Source organism: Trachypithecus francoisi, unplaced genomic scaffold, assembly GCF_009764315.1.
Source record: "Trachypithecus francoisi isolate TF-2019V2 unplaced genomic scaffold, Tfra_2.0 Lachesis_group3, whole genome shotgun sequence".
NCBI lineage: Eukaryota > Metazoa > Chordata > Mammalia > Primates > Cercopithecidae > Trachypithecus > Trachypithecus francoisi.
This window is the reverse complement of record NW_022681468.1, coordinates 55207335-55223741: the sequence shown is the minus strand read 5'-3', so window position 1 is coordinate 55223741 and position 16407 is coordinate 55207335. Positions and strand designations below refer to the sequence as shown.

Sequence of the window (16407 nt, the reverse complement as noted above, 5' to 3'; positions counted from 1 at the left end):
TACCTTAAGTGATTATTAATCAATAAATTAATTTTAAGTCTAATTTGGTTAATAAGTCTATAGGCTTATAAACTAATTATGTTTTTTCAGAGCCTGTAATTTAGATAGAAAAACAATTACTTCGCACTCATGAACAATAAAAAAGTTTTTAGTCCCTTTTTCATGCATAATTGCTGATTCATTTAAATTGGTGGTTCTCAACCAGGGACAATTTAGTCCTCCAGGGGATATTTAGGAATGTCTAGAGACATTTTTGGTTACAACTCCAGGGGCTATTGGAGTGTAGTGAATAGAGGCCAGGATGCTGCTACAGATCCTACCACGCACAAGACAGCGCATCACAACAAATAATTATTTGGCCCAAAATACCAAAATTGTTGAAATTGACAAAATTTGATTTAAATTATTCAATTTCAATCATACACAACAATATTTTAAATTTAAAAATCACATAAAAGCTTTTAATAAATTAAAGAGAAAGCAAATGCTGTAGATGTGACATAGATAGTTATGATAAAAATAACAGTTACCATTTCATGAGTGTGTCCTATGTGCTAGACTTATTAGGTAGTACAGATAAAATATTTTTAATCCTTATTTATAACAACCCTGTGAGATATTATAGTCTTCATTTTATAGATAATAGAGAGTTTTATTATTTATCAATACAGAGAGCTAATAAAAGTAGATGATCTCAGATATAGAAGAATGTGCCTCTGAAGACTGCTTTCTTTTGGCTATCACACGCTAACCCTCAAAATATACTCATATTTAGTAACTTACCAAAAAAAGGCACACAAGGTGGATTGATTGACTTAAGTTTTACTAGATATTTTTTAAAGTGATCTTGACTTAATTCCACAGCTTCATCCAAAATTTTCCTTTTTCTTTCCTGCAATGCCTTAAAGTATATATAAATTGAGTATAAATTGTTTGTAATTCAATCATATTTTATAAATGCAAACCTTTAAATTTTATAAAATTTTGCAAATTATCTGGAAAACAATTTTTTAAATTAAGAGATGAGTGGTATTCCTTTGTACACTTACCTGAAGTGATTTCTCCTCTCTTTATCTATAAATACAAAACCCATAATTTACTAATATAAATTAGAAGATTAAACAATAAAAAAAATTCTACATCATGCCTTGTGAGTTATTTTGACTAGCCAGGGTTTCAAGTCATAGCTATAGAAGAGGAAAATTATAACCCCTGAACATTCAAATATTTTTCCACTGAAATATCTTTTGGGGCTAAGGGTTGGGGTTTTGGTAAGGAGAAGACAACTATCGGAAGGCAAGAAGACTTGAACAAAAATTTAGTAAATGAAGTAAATTAGAATTTTTTCTACTTCATTACTAGATCTTCTTATTGAAAATTAATTTTTACTTCAGAAAGAATATACACACACACGTAAACTCCAGAGCAAACATTATGCTTGATGGAGAACCATTCAGTCAATTTCTTTTAAATCAAGGAAAAAGCCAAGGGGACAACATTGGAGCTTTTATTCAATACTACACAGAAGTCCTAGCTAGCATGGACAAGAAAAAGAAATAAAGAGCTAGGGATTGGAAAGAAAAAAATCTGTCACTATTCACGAGGATATGACTTCCCATGAAGAAGCTCCAATGAATCTATATATAGAATGTTAATGAGAGAATCAGCAATGTTGCTACATATAAAACCAATAGATAAAAACCAACTGCACTTCTAGATATCATCAATAAATACATCGTGATTAAAAAAATATTCTGGCCAAGTGCAGTGGCTCACACCTGCAATCCCAGCACTTTAGAGAGGCTGGGGTGGGAGAAACGTTTGAGGCCAGGAGTTCGAAACCAGTCTGCGCAACATAGCAATGTCCAATCTCCACCTAAAATTTTAAAAATTAGCTGAGCAGGGTGGCACGTGCCTATAGTCCGAAATACTCAGGAGACTAAGTCCCAAATACTCAGGAGGATTGCTTGAGCCTGGGAATAAGAGGCTGCAGTAAGCTATGATCATGCCACTATACTCCACACTGGGTGACAAAGCATGACCCTATCTCTAAGGTCACTAAAAACAAAGTAATTCTAATCTAAAACTAGCAAAAGAGGTGTGCGATCTCTATCAAAACAAAAAAATCCCCACAAAACTTTATTAACTGAGTAAATAAATGAAGAGGTAAATGATGTTCATAGTTCAAAAGACTCTTTACTATAAAAATGTCAGTTCTTCACTAATCTTAATTGGATTTAGAGATCCAGTGCAACTCCTATCAAAATCCCAATTTTAAAAAATGAAGCTTAAATTGATTCTAAAATTTATATAGGAGAATGAAGGGCCAAGAATAGGTTCCTCCTGAAAAACAGTAAGATTGGTGAGGATTTGCCCTATAGTAGTCCTCTATCAAGGACTACTATAAAGTTATGATAGTTTATAGACAAGTGGCACTGGCACAAGAGTAATCAAATAGATCAAAGGAACAGGACGGAGAGACCAACAAAAAGCCCACATACATAGGCATTCAATTTATGACACATTTATTAAATAGATTAATATTTCTTTCTTTTTTTTTTTTTTTGAGATGGAGTCTTGCTCTGTCGCACAGGCTGGAGTGCAGTGGTGCGATCTTGGCTCACTGGAACCTCTGCCTCCCGCGTTCAAGCGATGCTCTTGCCTCAGCCTCCCAAGTAGCTGGGATTACAGGCGCATGCCACCACGCCTGGGTAATTTTTATATTTTTAGTAGAGCTGGGGTTTCATCATGTTGGCCAGGCTGGTCTCAAACTCCTGGCCTCATATAATCCACCCACCTCAGCCTCCCAAAGTGTTGGGATTACAGGCGTGAGCCACTGCACCTGGCCTATTTCATAATATTTGACTAAGTATTAATACCTTTAATATATAAAGTTCATACAAATCAATAAAATGCAAACATCCAAACAGAAAAATATATGTATAAAGCAGTTTTTCCTCTATTCCCCTCTAATCACAAGCCAATAAAAACAAACAAATAAATAAATAACATTAAAAGAGGAGTATGTATCCTCCCACATTATTCTCAATACTTATCCAATTCCATTTAGAGGTTTGGGGTTTGCTCTGCTTTGTTATACTAAAATGGAATAATGTTATAGTCATTCTGAAGCTTTTCCCCCACTAAAATATCACAAATGTTCTTCCACAATACACATATATCCATTCACTTTGTTCTACAGATGAACAATATTCTACAATATAGGTATAAGAGAATGTATTTAATCATTCTCTTATTGATAGACATTCAGGTTGTTTCCTGTTTCTGCTACTACGACTAATGCTGCAGTAACTGTATCTTTGTACACATAACTTTATATTCTGGTGCATTTATTTCTTACAATTCTGCGTCCTAAGAGTATGCATATTTTTAATTTTAACATATATTGTTAGACTGCTTTCCAGAAAGACTGTAAAAACGCACATTCCCAAAGGCAGTATTTACATGGCTGAGTTTCTAACTTAGTATCCTTTAGTTAAAAAAAGTCTTTCCAGGTGCAAAAGCAAAGGAAGAATACCATAAATGAAGAGACTGATACATGCAACAAAATAAAAATGATAAAACTTCCTTATGTCAAAGCATTATACATTTTTTACATTAAAAAAGCAGATAAAAGACAAACAGAAATGAGAAAATATGTACAGTCTAAGTTTTAATATCTTTAATATATGAAAAATCCATATAAATGAATAAAATGCAGCTGAGCAATGCTTATAATCCCAGCTACTCAAGAGGCTGGGACAGGACGATCCCTTGAGCCCAGGAGTTCGAGACTGCAGTGGGCTATGATCAGGCCACCGGCACTCCAGCCTAGGCGACAGAACAAGACCTTGTCTCTTTAGGAAAAAAAAAAAAAAAATCAACAAAATGCAAACACCCTCCCCCCAAAAATGAGAGAGGAAATGAATATATAAATCATAAAGTACCCAATAAATACATATTCAACTTCACTAGTTATTAATTTACTTATTTTGAGAACAAGTTTCACTCTGTTGCCCAGGCTGGAGTGCAGTGGGGCAATCTCTGCTCACTGCAACCTCCACCTGCCAAGCTCAAGTGATACTCCTGCCTCAGCCTCCTGAGTAGCTGGGATTACAAACAAGCATATGCCACCATACCTGGCTAATTTTTGTAGTTTTAGTAGAGACGGGATTTCACCATGTTAGCCAGGCTGGTATTGAATTCCTGACCTCAGGCGATCTGCCCACCTCGGACTCCCAAAAATGCTGGGATTACAGGCGTGAGCCACCGTGCCCAGCAGTGGCTTAAGACTAGGCCAGGTTGGCCAGGTACAGTGGCTCAGACCTGCAATCCCAACACTTTGTGAGGCCAAAGCAGGCAGATCACCTGAGCCCAGGAGTTCAAGACCAGCCTGACCTCAGGTGATCCACTTGCCTTGGCCTCCCAAAGTGCTAGGATTACAGGTAAGCCACTGCGCTCAGCCTCACTAGTTATTTTTTAAGACACAATTTAAAAATGCGATTTCTGCCCCCCGCAGAGGCATGTGCTACCACGCCTGGTTAATTTTTTATTTTTATTTTTTGTAGAGATGGGGTCTCCCTATGTTGCCTAGACTGGTCTTAAACTCCTGGGCTCAAGTGATCCTCCTGTCTCTGCCTCCCAAAGTGTTGGGATTACAGGTGAAAGCCCTACACCTGGCCAGAAGCTTTTAATATAGTACATAATACCAAGGGGCATTTATCATATCCTGCTACAAAACACCTTGGCAAAAGTATTGAAAGTCTTAAAGTATACAAACACTCAGACCCAGGGTTTCCACCCCTAGATTATTTCTTGAAATAATCAAGCTCTTACAAAGACTTCTATATGTGAATATTCCATGATAAATTATCACAGAAAAAAATCAGAAATAATTGTCCCACAATCTACCATTGGAATAAATTATGATTTATCCATGATAGAAAACCATGAAGCCATTAAAACCTTGTTTTTGAAGATAAGCTAATACAAAAATAGAAAACTGTTTATGAGAAAAAGGCCATAAAAATCTATGTACAATATAATCTCAATTTTGTTATTAAAAATATATATGCAAAATATCTCCCTATTTTCTATATCTCCTGAATTTTCTTTTTTTTTTTTTTGAGACGGAGTCTCGCTCTGTCGCCCGGGCTGGAGTGCAGTGGCCGGATCTCAGCTCACTGCAAGCTCCGCCTCCCGGGTTTATGCCATTCTCCTGCCTCAGCCTCCCGAGTAGCTGGGACTACAGGCGCCCGCCACCTCGCCCAGCTAGCTTTTTGTATTTTTTAGTAGAGACGGGGTTTCACCTTGTTAGCCAGGATGGTCTTGAACTCCTGACCTCGTGATCCGCCCGTCTCGGCCTCCCAAAGTGCTGGGATTACAGGCTTGAGCCACCGCGCCCGGCCTATCTCCTGAATTTTCAATAGTAGATGTTAAATACATATTTTATAGTTAAAAAAATAAAATGCTGGTTTTTTTTTTTTTGAGACAGAGTCTCACTCTCTAGCCCAGCCTGGAGTGTAGTGGTGCAATCTCAGTTCACTGCAAATTCCACCTCCTGAGTTCAAGCGATTCTCCTGTCTCAGCCTCCCAAGTAGCTGGGATAACAGGCGTGCACCACCATGCCCAGTTAATTTTTGTATTTTTAGTAGAGACGGGGTTTCACCATGTTGTCCAGGTTGGTCTCGAACTCCTGAGCTCAGGTGATCCACCTGCCTCATCCTCCTAAAGTGCTGGGATTACAGGTGTGAGCCACCACGCCTGGCCAAATTTAAGCTTTTGAAATAGTTCTTCCCGTATTATTTTATTATGGACTATCTAAAGGTGATTAGGACATTATTTGTATTTTTATATTTAAAATCCTTTGTCATTTGAGACTATCAATCAATGTGTCATTGAATAAATCCACTTGGAACTTCATTACATTTAGGTAAGTACATTACACGGCAGTGTAAGTCTCATATTCTTTATAAAATATTGATATATTTTCTAATATAAGCCTAGGATTCACATATTATATATCACACTCATATATTAACTAACATATCAACATATATTCTAATGTATTTATATCACTGTGTTTAAGAAGCAAGGATGAATTCATAAATAATTTAATAAAAATGATAGATGACAGATGAAATTTCTTTTATGCTAATTTTATCATTCCCAAGAAAAATGAAAATGTTAAGCCTAAAACTTACCTCAAAGGTATGGTCTAGTCTGTATACTGACACTGAATTTACTGCACTGACTATCTCCAATACGCCATTGAAATTATTCAAATCTTGAAAAACTTGCAGAATTTCTATAATTCTACTTAGTACTGCAACCCGTTCTTCAAAATTTTCTGCTTCCACAATGCATCTAACAACAACAAAAATTCGTAGCTTAGAAAAGTTTCTTCACCTCATTTAGAAAACAAGATTATGTGTAGCCAGAATTTTAGCCTAAATATGACTTAATATTATGGCTATTAGCAAGTTGTAAGAGTAAATTAAAACTTACTTTTCAAACCAGAGGGTGAGATTTGTGGTATGGCGAATCATTTTTAATAAATTTGGAGAATTTATTTCTTTATCTTCTTTGGTCCACACACTTCCTACAAGTTCAGATGGTTGAACTTTCCTATGGAATTAAAAATCAGGGCAATTTAATCTATAAAGGATTAGTATTACTTAAAGATCTTCTAAAACTTAATAAGAAAAAGACAATTAACCCAAAAGATAGATGAACACATATATGAACAAGTAATTCAGAGAGGAATAGACCCAAATAGCTACAAACACAAAAACATACTTTATCCCTTACTCTGGGAAAATAACATAAAACCACAACGAAATCCTGTTTTACTCTTATTAGATGAACAAAAGTCTGATAATTCAAGGCCGGGCGCAGTGGCTCATGCCCGTAATCCCAGCGCTTTGCGAAGCCAAGGCAGGCGGATCACCTGAGATGAGGAGATTGAGACCAGCCTGACCATAATGGAAAACCCTGTCTCTACTAAAATACAAAATTAGCCAGGCATGGTGGCGCACGCCTGTAATCCCAGCTACTTGGGAGGCTGAAGAGAATCGCTTGAACCCAGGAGACGCAGGTTGCGGTGAGCTGAGATTGCACCATTGCACTCCAGCCTGGGCAACAAAAGCAAAGCTCTGTCTCAAAAAAAAAAAAAAAAGAAAAAGAAAAAAAAAGTCCGATAATTCCAAATGGGTAAAAATATAATGAAACAGGAACACCAATACGGAAGTAAAAATTGATACAACCGCTTTGTAAAATAATTTGGCAAGATCTCATAGTACTGAAGAGATACATACCGGATGACTCAGCAATTCAACTCTTAAGTATGCATATATCCTAGATAAACTCCGACACAAATTTATAACAGCCAGGTGCAGCAGTTCATGCCTGTAATCCCAGCACTTTGGGAGGCTGAGGCGGACGGATCACTTGGGGTCAGGAGTTTAAGAACAGCCTGGCCAACAATGCGAAACCCCGTTTCTACTGAAAATACAAAAAAATCAGCTGGGTGTAGTAGTGCGTGCCTGTAGTCCCAGCTACTTAGGAGGCTGAGGCAGGAGCATCGCTTGAACCTAGGAAGCAGAGGTTGCAGTGAGCCAAGATCATGCCACTGCACTCCAGCCTGGGTAATAGAGTGAGACTTGGTCTCAAAACAAACAAACAAAAAACAATGTTATAAGAAAACGTTTACAAGAATGTTAGTAAAGCATTATTTGCAAGAGTGAATAGAGGCTCATCATCCAAAGACTGGATAAATTGTGGAGTATAACTATAATGCAACACTACACAGCATCTAAAATAAGCTAACTAGAACTATATTCATTCACTTGAACAAATGCCAAAAACAATTTAAGTAAACAGCATGTTGCAGAATGACATGTAAGTATATGCAGTTTAAAAAATGTGGGAAACAAGCTGAGGTGCAGTGGTGTTGCACCTATCATCCCAGCTACTTGGGAGGATGAGGTGGGAGGATTGCTTGAGGCAAGGAGTTTGAGACTATCCTGGGCAACCATAATGAGATCCTATCTCAAAAAAATTAAATAAAAAAACCAGGCACTGTAGTTCCTCCCTGTAGTTTCTGCTACTGAGAGACTGAGGTGGGAAGACTGCTTGAGCCTAGAGTTTGGGGCTGCAGTGAGCTATGATCATGCCACTGCACCCCAGCCTGCGTGACAGAGACCCCATCTTAAACAAACAAACAACAATAAAAAACCAGTTGGGCACTATAGCTCACACCTGTAATCTTGGCATTTTGGGAGGTTGAGGTGGGAGGACAACTTGAGGCCAAGATCAAGACCATCCTGGGCAACACAGCAAGACCTCATCTCTATGAATTTTTTTTTTAAAAAATTAGCCAGGTATGGTGGTGCATGTCTGTAGTTCTAGCTACTTGAGAGGCTGAGGAAGGAGAACTGCTTGAGCCCAGGAGTTCAAGGCTACAGTGAGCTATGATTGTGCCCCTGCACTCCAGCCTGGGCAACAGCGTGAGACTCTGTTTCTTAAAAAACAAAAAAAAAAGTGTACAACAACAACAATGCTATATATTGTTTATGAATTTCTGTGTATGTATATAAATTATAAAAATATAAAGAGAAATAGTAAACATCAAATTCAGGGTGGTGGTGATTTCTTAGGGGAAAGAGAGCAATAAGATTGGGGAGAATTATACAAAGGATTTCAATTTTATCTAAAATGTTTTTGTTGTTCATGAATATTCATTATATTATTTCCTATATTTTTTGAATGCCTGAGTATTTAATTAAAATTCAGACAGAAGAGCAGATTAAATCATTGTATACAGTGAGTCAGAATTACATAATTTAAAAATTGGCCAAGTACAGTGGCTCACGCCTGTAATCCCAGCATCTGGGAGGCCAAGGCAGGAGGATTGCCTGAGGCCAGGAGTTTAAGGCCAGCCTGGGCAACACAGTGAGACCCTATCTCTATTTTTTTTTTTTAACTGACCGGTGGCATTGCCATCAATGGCCTACAGACTTGGTTACTCATTAAAAAAACATTTTTTCATCAGTAGATTTGTGTACAAATAAGTACTTGCTAACAGTTTCTGAAATGTTTTCTTAAAGTGGCTCTATTATTTCACCAGAAATTTAGTTTACAAGGCTGGGTGCGGTGGCTCATGCCTGTAATCCCAGCACTTTGGAAGGCTGGGACAGATGGATCACTGGAGGTCAGGAGTTCGTGACCACCCTGGCCAACATGGTGAAACCCCATCTCTACTAAAAATACAAAAAATTAGCCAGGCATGATGGCACACACCTGTAATCCCAGCTACTCAGGAGGTTGAGGCAGGAAAATCACTTGAAGTTGGGAGGCAGAGGTTGCAGTGAGCCGAGATTGCGCAACTGCACTCCAGCCTGGGTGACAGAGCAAGACTCCATCCCAAAAAACAAAAAAACAAAAAAAAAAAAGGAATTTAGTTTACAAATGATGTCAATATTGGGTATTTTTCTATGTCCTGAAAGTAGGTCCACATGAAGTGACGTGCTTTTTTTCCGATGTCCATTCATGTAAAACAATTACATTGCGAGAAAAAACATAATGCAGTACTATTTGCTTTTTTTACCTCAAGTAATAAGTCCCTTCATTTCTACCTATCACAAATCCCACAATATAAACAAAGCTGGATTCTAAATTACTTAAAATATAACGTAACATTTTGAGTCAAGTCTGGTTCTGAATGGCATAGCCAGTGCAAACTAAGCAAATTCTAAAGAAAATAAAGTAAACATAATATAGTAAACGTACCTTACTATATTACCTATTATCACTAAATTTTATATATTCTTGCTTTTCCCTGTGTAATCTTTATTTAAAAATTGGCTGCTAATCAGGATAATTCCTTGAGAATATTTTTATTTTATTTTTGAGATAGGGTCTCACTCTGTCATTCAAGCTGGAGTGCGGTGGCACGATCTTGGCTCACTGCAGCCTCGACCTCAAGTGACCTTCCCACCTCAGGCTCCTAGGCAACTGGGACTACACGCCCGAGCTGCCATGCCTCGCTATTTCTTGCAGTTTTTGTATGACAGAGTTTGCCATGTTGCTCAGGCTGGTCTTGAACTCCTGGTCTCAAGTGATCTGCCCACCTCAGCCCCTTAAAGTGCTGGGGTTTAGGCATGAGCCATCATGCCCAGCCAAGCATATTTATATTTTAAAAGGGGGCTCCTATACTACTCACAATAGTGATATGGAATCAACCTAAATGTCCAATAACAGATTAATGAATAAAGAAAATGTGGTATATATACACAATGGAACACTATTCGGCCATAAAAAAAGAATGAAAGCCCATCATTCAAGGCAACATGGATGAGCCCGGAGGACCTCATGTTAAGCAAAATAAATCAGGCACAGAAAGAAAAACGTAACATGTTCCCTTTCATATATGAAAACTAAAAAATTATGAACTTATGGAAGTAGAGAGTAGAACTGAGGTATTAGTGGCTGGGAAGGATTGGGAGGAGGGGAAAACAGAGAGGTTGGTGTAGAAAAGTTTTTGATGGAATAATGGTAGTGACGTTTTTTGACAGAGAGTTGTTACATGCAAGGCCTGTACCCTTCGCAAGAGCCTGAGTTGTAAATGAGAAAAGAAAACCCATCTCACACAATATGCTATTCATTTAGCTGCTAAGGGCCTAGCATCCATACTAACTGACTTGACTGACTGACCTCAAACTAAACCAAGGTGAGAAAGTATTAGGAGTTGGAGACAGGTGGTAGACTGAAAATCTTCTTCCTGCCATTCCTCTTGTGATGGATTGCTAGTCCCCAGTCTAGGCCTAAATAGTGATATAAGACTTTTACTTGCAGGGCAGACTAGTTAAAAACTGTGCTATGACCTTTCCTCTAAGCCCATGAGAGTAGATGAGGTATTTTTAAGCACTCATGAATAATGTGCAAAATGTTTTGAAAATACATAATGTTCAAGGTTCTTAAAAATAAAGCAAGAAATTAACATTGTCTACCTGTAGAGATCAGACTCCAAAAGTGTCAGCTGACGTGCAATTTCTATTGGATGAAGTGTCATGAGATCAAATGTTTCAAACTGTCCTGGTTTGCTGATATGCCATTCAATTGCTGGAGGTGGACTTTCAAAAGTAATATTATGGCTTATTCCGTTTGCCTGAGCTTGCTTCTTCCTCTTGATGATCTTAGCGATTGACTCTACCCATTTCTTCATAGCTTTCCCTGGAAAAAGAACACATAAACAAAAATGTCTTTTACTTGACACACATGACTACAAATCTTCATTTAATCCTTAACTTTCACCCAGCCTCAACAATTACCAACTCATGGCCAATTTTTATTTTATCTAACCCTAAATATGATAGAACATATGTTATTCTGAAACAAATCCAAGACATCATATTTCATTCATATTTAAGCATCTTTAAAATACTGTTTAAAGTAATAACCACAACACCATTATCACACATAAAACTGACAACTTCTTTTTTTTTTTTTTTTTTTTTGAGACGGAGTCTGGCTCTGTCGCCCAGGCTGGAGTGCGGTGGCCGAATCTCAGCTCACTGCAAGCTCCGCCTCCCAGGTTTACGCCATTCTCCTGCCTCCGCCTCCCACGTAGCTGGGACTACAGGCGCCCGCCTCGTCGCCTGGCTAGTTTTTTTTTTTTTGTATTCTTTAGTAGAGACGGGGTTTCACCGTATTAGCCAGGATGGTCTCGATCTCCTGACCTTGTGATCCGCCCGTCTCGGCCTCCCAAAGTGCTGGGATTACAGGCTTGAGCCACCGCGCCCGGCCAAAACTGACAACTTCTTAATACATTGTTATCTTCAAGAATTTTGTCACTGTTCACATTTCTCTGATTATTTTCCTTTTTTTTTTTTTGAGACAGGGTCTTGCTCTGTGGCCCAGGTTGGAGTGCAGTGGTGCACTCTCAGCTTACTGCAACTTTCATGTTGCAGGCTCAAGCGATCCTCCCACCTCAGCCTCCCGTGTAGCTGGGACTGCACATACCACCATGCCTGACCAATTTTTGTTTTTTTTTTGGTTTGTTTTTTTTTGAGATGGAGTCCCACTCTGTCACCCAGGCTGGAGTGCAATGGCGTGATCTCAGCTCACTGCAACCTCTGCCTCCTGGGTTCCAGCAATTCTCTTGCCTCAGCCTCCTGAGTAGCTGGGATTACAGGCGCACATTACCATACCCGGCTAATTTTGTTGTATTTTTAGTGCAGATGGGGTTTCACCATGTTGGCCAGGCTGGTCTCGAACTCCTGACCTCGTGATCCGCCCGCCTCGGCCTCCCAAAGTAATGGGATTATAGGCATGAGCCACCGCGCCCGGCCTAATTTTTGTATTTTTAGTAGAGATGGGGTTTCTCCATGTTGCTCAAGCTGGTCTTGAACTCCTGGGCTCAAGTGATCTGCCTGCCTTGGCCTCCCAAAGTGTTGGGATTACAGGCATGAGCCACTGCACCCGGCCATATTTTCTTATAGTCAGCTTGAAAAGGAATCTGAACAAGATGGCACGTATTGCATTGAGTCAATGTGTCTCAAGTCTCCTTTAATCTACAGGTTACTGCTTTATTGCATATTTCTGCTTGCACTTTGTGGAAGAAATTGTCATTTGCCATGTTTTTCTGTCCTCTATATTTTCTGTAAAGCGAGATATAGTGACTTGGTCTGATTCAGGATTAATTTTATGACACAAATACTTGCCAAGAATACTTCTAATAGGAGGCATATCTAGTTACCTTTATGCGATGTCACCATCCACTCATGATAATTTCCTAGGCTTATTATTTTACTAGGAACTGAGAAACGTGATATTCTACCATTCCTTCTTCACTTACTAGTTGAAATACTTCCACAAAAATAAACTTTTCCTCATGAACGATTTGGTTATTCTGAAGTCTAACTAGTATAGAAAAGAACTTTGGACATTAACATAACCATTTACTTAATTTATTCTAGTGTGTGTGTGTATTTTAGAAGCTTCTTAGATTGTGTCTAATCCAGTGTTCTCACTTAGAATATAAATTTTCATTTTTTGTTTGTTTTGAGACAGGGTCTCACTCTGCCCAGGCTTGTGGGCAGTGGCGCAATTTCAGGTCACTGCAGCCTCGAGCTCTGGGCTTAAGTGATCGCTTCACCTCAGCCTCCTGAGTAGCTGGGACTACAGGCCCATGTCACCATGCTTGGCTAATTTTCATATTTTTTGTAGAGACTGGGTTTTGCCATTTTGCCCAGACTGGTCTCGAACTCCTGGGCTCAAGCAATCAGCCCACCTCTGCCTCCCACAGTGCTGGGATATTCTAGGTGTGAGCCATTGCACTGGCCTAGAATACAATTTGAAAATGCAGTATTATGAAAATTTTAAGGTACACATAAAAATGTGTCATAAACATCTCAAATTAGAAACAAAGGAATAACATTCTTAACTTTAAATAATATTCTATTCCCCTTAAAGAACAAGTAGAACACGAAATAAGTTACACCTGTTATAGTATTTGTTATGCCCTATAATGTCAGATAAAACATAAATGTTCTTGATTCAATAATACACATTTGATGACACATTTGTTTAAATGTTCATGGCCTAGGATTTCATTTCTTGGGCTATGATTCTGAAACTTAAAGTAGAAAACTCTCTTTCAGATTTCAGAAATACACCAAAAACATTTCAGAAGATGTAAATATTGTAAGAAACCTGTTAATCATTAAAATTAAAGAAAAAGATTAAAGAAAGTAAGAAAACATAAAATTACACATATTTTATTCACTTGAAGAAACGGCAACCTTACAATGAGATAAAATTAAATAGCTTAAATTTATTAAAGAGGACTTTTGACTTCTTTAAAAGAAATATTCTCCTCAAGGCCGGGCGCGGTGGCTCAAGCCTGTAATCCCAGCACTTTGGGAGGCCGAGGCGGGCGGATCACAAGGTCAGGAGATTGAGACCATCCTGGCTAACACGGTGAAACCCCGTCTCTACTAAAAAAAAATACAAAAAACTAGCCGGGCGAGGTGGCGGGCGCCTGTAGTCCCAGCTACTCAGGAGGCTGAGGCAGGAGAATGGCGTGAACCCGGGAGGCGGAGCTTGCAGTGAGCTGAGATCTGGCCACTGCACTCCAGCTTGGGCGACAGAGCGAGACTCCGCCTCCAAAAAAAAAAAAAAAAAAAAAAAAAAAAAGAAATATTCTCCTCAAAAACTTGAAAAGGCAAAGTTCTGAGACCTCAGATGATACTAACATATATGAGCTTCTTGCCATCTATAAAAAACATTCCAAATTTTATTTCAGCTTTTTAAAAATGAAAAATGCTGGCCAGGCATGGTGGCTCATGCCTGTAATCCCAGCGCTTTGGGAAGCTGAGGTGGGTGGATCACCTGAGGTTAGGAGATTGAGACCAGCCTGGCCAACATGGTGAAATACCATCTCTATTGAAAATACAAAAATTAGCCAGGCGTGATGGCATGTGCCTGTAGTCCCAGCTACTTGGGAGGCTGAGGCAAGAGATCACTTGAATCTGGGAGGCGGAGGATGCAGTGAGCTGAGATGGTACCACTGCACTCCAGCCTGGACAACAAAGCAAAGCTGTTTCAAAAAAAAAAAAAAAAAAAAAAAAGGAGAAATGTTTTAGTTTCTTAAAGTCACACAGATTTGAACATAAACTCATGTGCAATATAAGATTCAATCAAACCTTTAAATAATATACCTCTTACACTTGAAATGAAGGATTCTAGTCTTTCAAGCAATTCCAAATCTCTTTCAAAGTCATAAAAATGATGTTCAACCCAATGCCGAAATACATTTAAGATCCTGATAAAATGGAAAGAAACACATTTTAGTGAAACATAAGTGTTCAATTACACTTCTTCCTTCTCTAATGCCATGATGATAGCTTTATATACAAGGGTCAACATAATACTCAAAGACTCTCTAATTTGTATTTAATTAATACCTTAAGTGCTTCAATGACAAGAGGAGAGTAGGTCTCCAAACTGTGTATTATTTATTAATAAAACGTATACTTTAAACATATTTATAAGCATAAAAATAGTGGTTTCTGTACTTCCCATTTATGTTAAGGAAAAGTACCTTTTCTTTATTCATATGTGGAAAACTTATGCTTTATATTACAAAAGCTATTGTAAGTTCATAAAAAGCACTTTTAAGATTTAAATTTTGATATTTTTTCACTTAAAATGGAAAACCAACTAAGATGCACTGTATCTGGTTCTAAATTCAAGTACTATCATCAAATTTCTTTCTTTTTTTTTGAGACGGAGTTGTGTTCTTGTTGCCCAGGCTGGAGTGCAATGGTGCGATCTTGGCTCACCGCAACCTCCAACTCCGGGGGGTTCAAGTGATTCTCCTGCCTCAGCCTCCCAAGTAGCTGGGATTACAGGCGCCTGCCACCGTAAGAATAAGAACTTTTGTATTCTTAGTAGAGACAAGGTTTCACCATGTTGACCAGGCTGGTCTCGAACTCCTGACCTCAGATGATCTGCCCATCTCTCGGCCTCCCAAAGTGCTGGGATTATAGGCATGAGCTACCATGCCCAGCCTATCATCAAATTTCTATGTAATCTACACATATACCTACAGTCTCTTATTTCATTTCAAAAGAAAAAAATAGAAGAACTGTTTTGTTTTACAGTATCACAAATATGATTACCTATAACAAAGAGAGATTTAATCAACCTTGCCAATGGAAAGGAAAGGAAAGACAAGGGGAGAGGGAAGAGGAGGAAAATGGAGGAGGAAGAAGGGAAAGGGAAAGGGAAAGGGAAGGAAAGAAGGAAGAAAAGGAAACTAGTAGGCAAGCCATGGAGAGAAAATATTTGTAAAATGTTTATCTGACAAAGGACTGGCATTCAGTCCTACCCAACTTACTCCTACAACTCAGTAATAAAAAGACAAGTATCTCAATAAAAATTAGACAGAGGACTTGAACAGATTCTCCACAAAATAAGTATGAATGAAATACCGCTACACCCAGCAGTATGGGTAAGGCACGAAGACTGACAGTACTAAACACTGATGAGAATATGAAGCAACTAGAATATTGCTGGTGAGAATGTTTGGGAAGTTTTGGCAGTTTCTTTCAAAACTAAACACACACATATCTTATGACCCAGCCACTCCACTCTGAGTTATTTACCCAAGAAAAGTGAAAAATATTCACAGTAAGACTGGTAAGATAAAGTTCACAGTGGGCTTTATTCATAATAATAAAAAACTAGAAAAAGCCCATGTATCTTTTAGTGGGAAAATTAATAAACTGGTATATTCATATAATAAAACACAACCTTGCAATAAACCATTGATATACAAGCAAAACCATGGATGAAATTCAAAAGCATGTTGAGTGAAAGAAGACACAAAATTGAGTTTATAAG

General features: G+C 38.3%; 1 protein-coding gene across 1 annotated transcript in view; it reads right to left on the bottom strand.

The window, feature by feature from the left end:
• The window catches only part of SOS2 (SOS Ras/Rho guanine nucleotide exchange factor 2), a 115762-nt gene that overhangs the window by 22452 nt on the left and 76903 nt on the right, over positions 1-16407 (bottom strand). Inside the window, 5 exon segments of the mRNA XM_033188088.1 lie at positions 784-901; positions 6204-6366; positions 6508-6627; positions 11010-11232; positions 14721-14824. Of these exon segments, the coding sequence (XP_033043979.1) occupies positions 784-901; positions 6204-6366; positions 6508-6627; positions 11010-11232; positions 14721-14824 (728 nt within the window).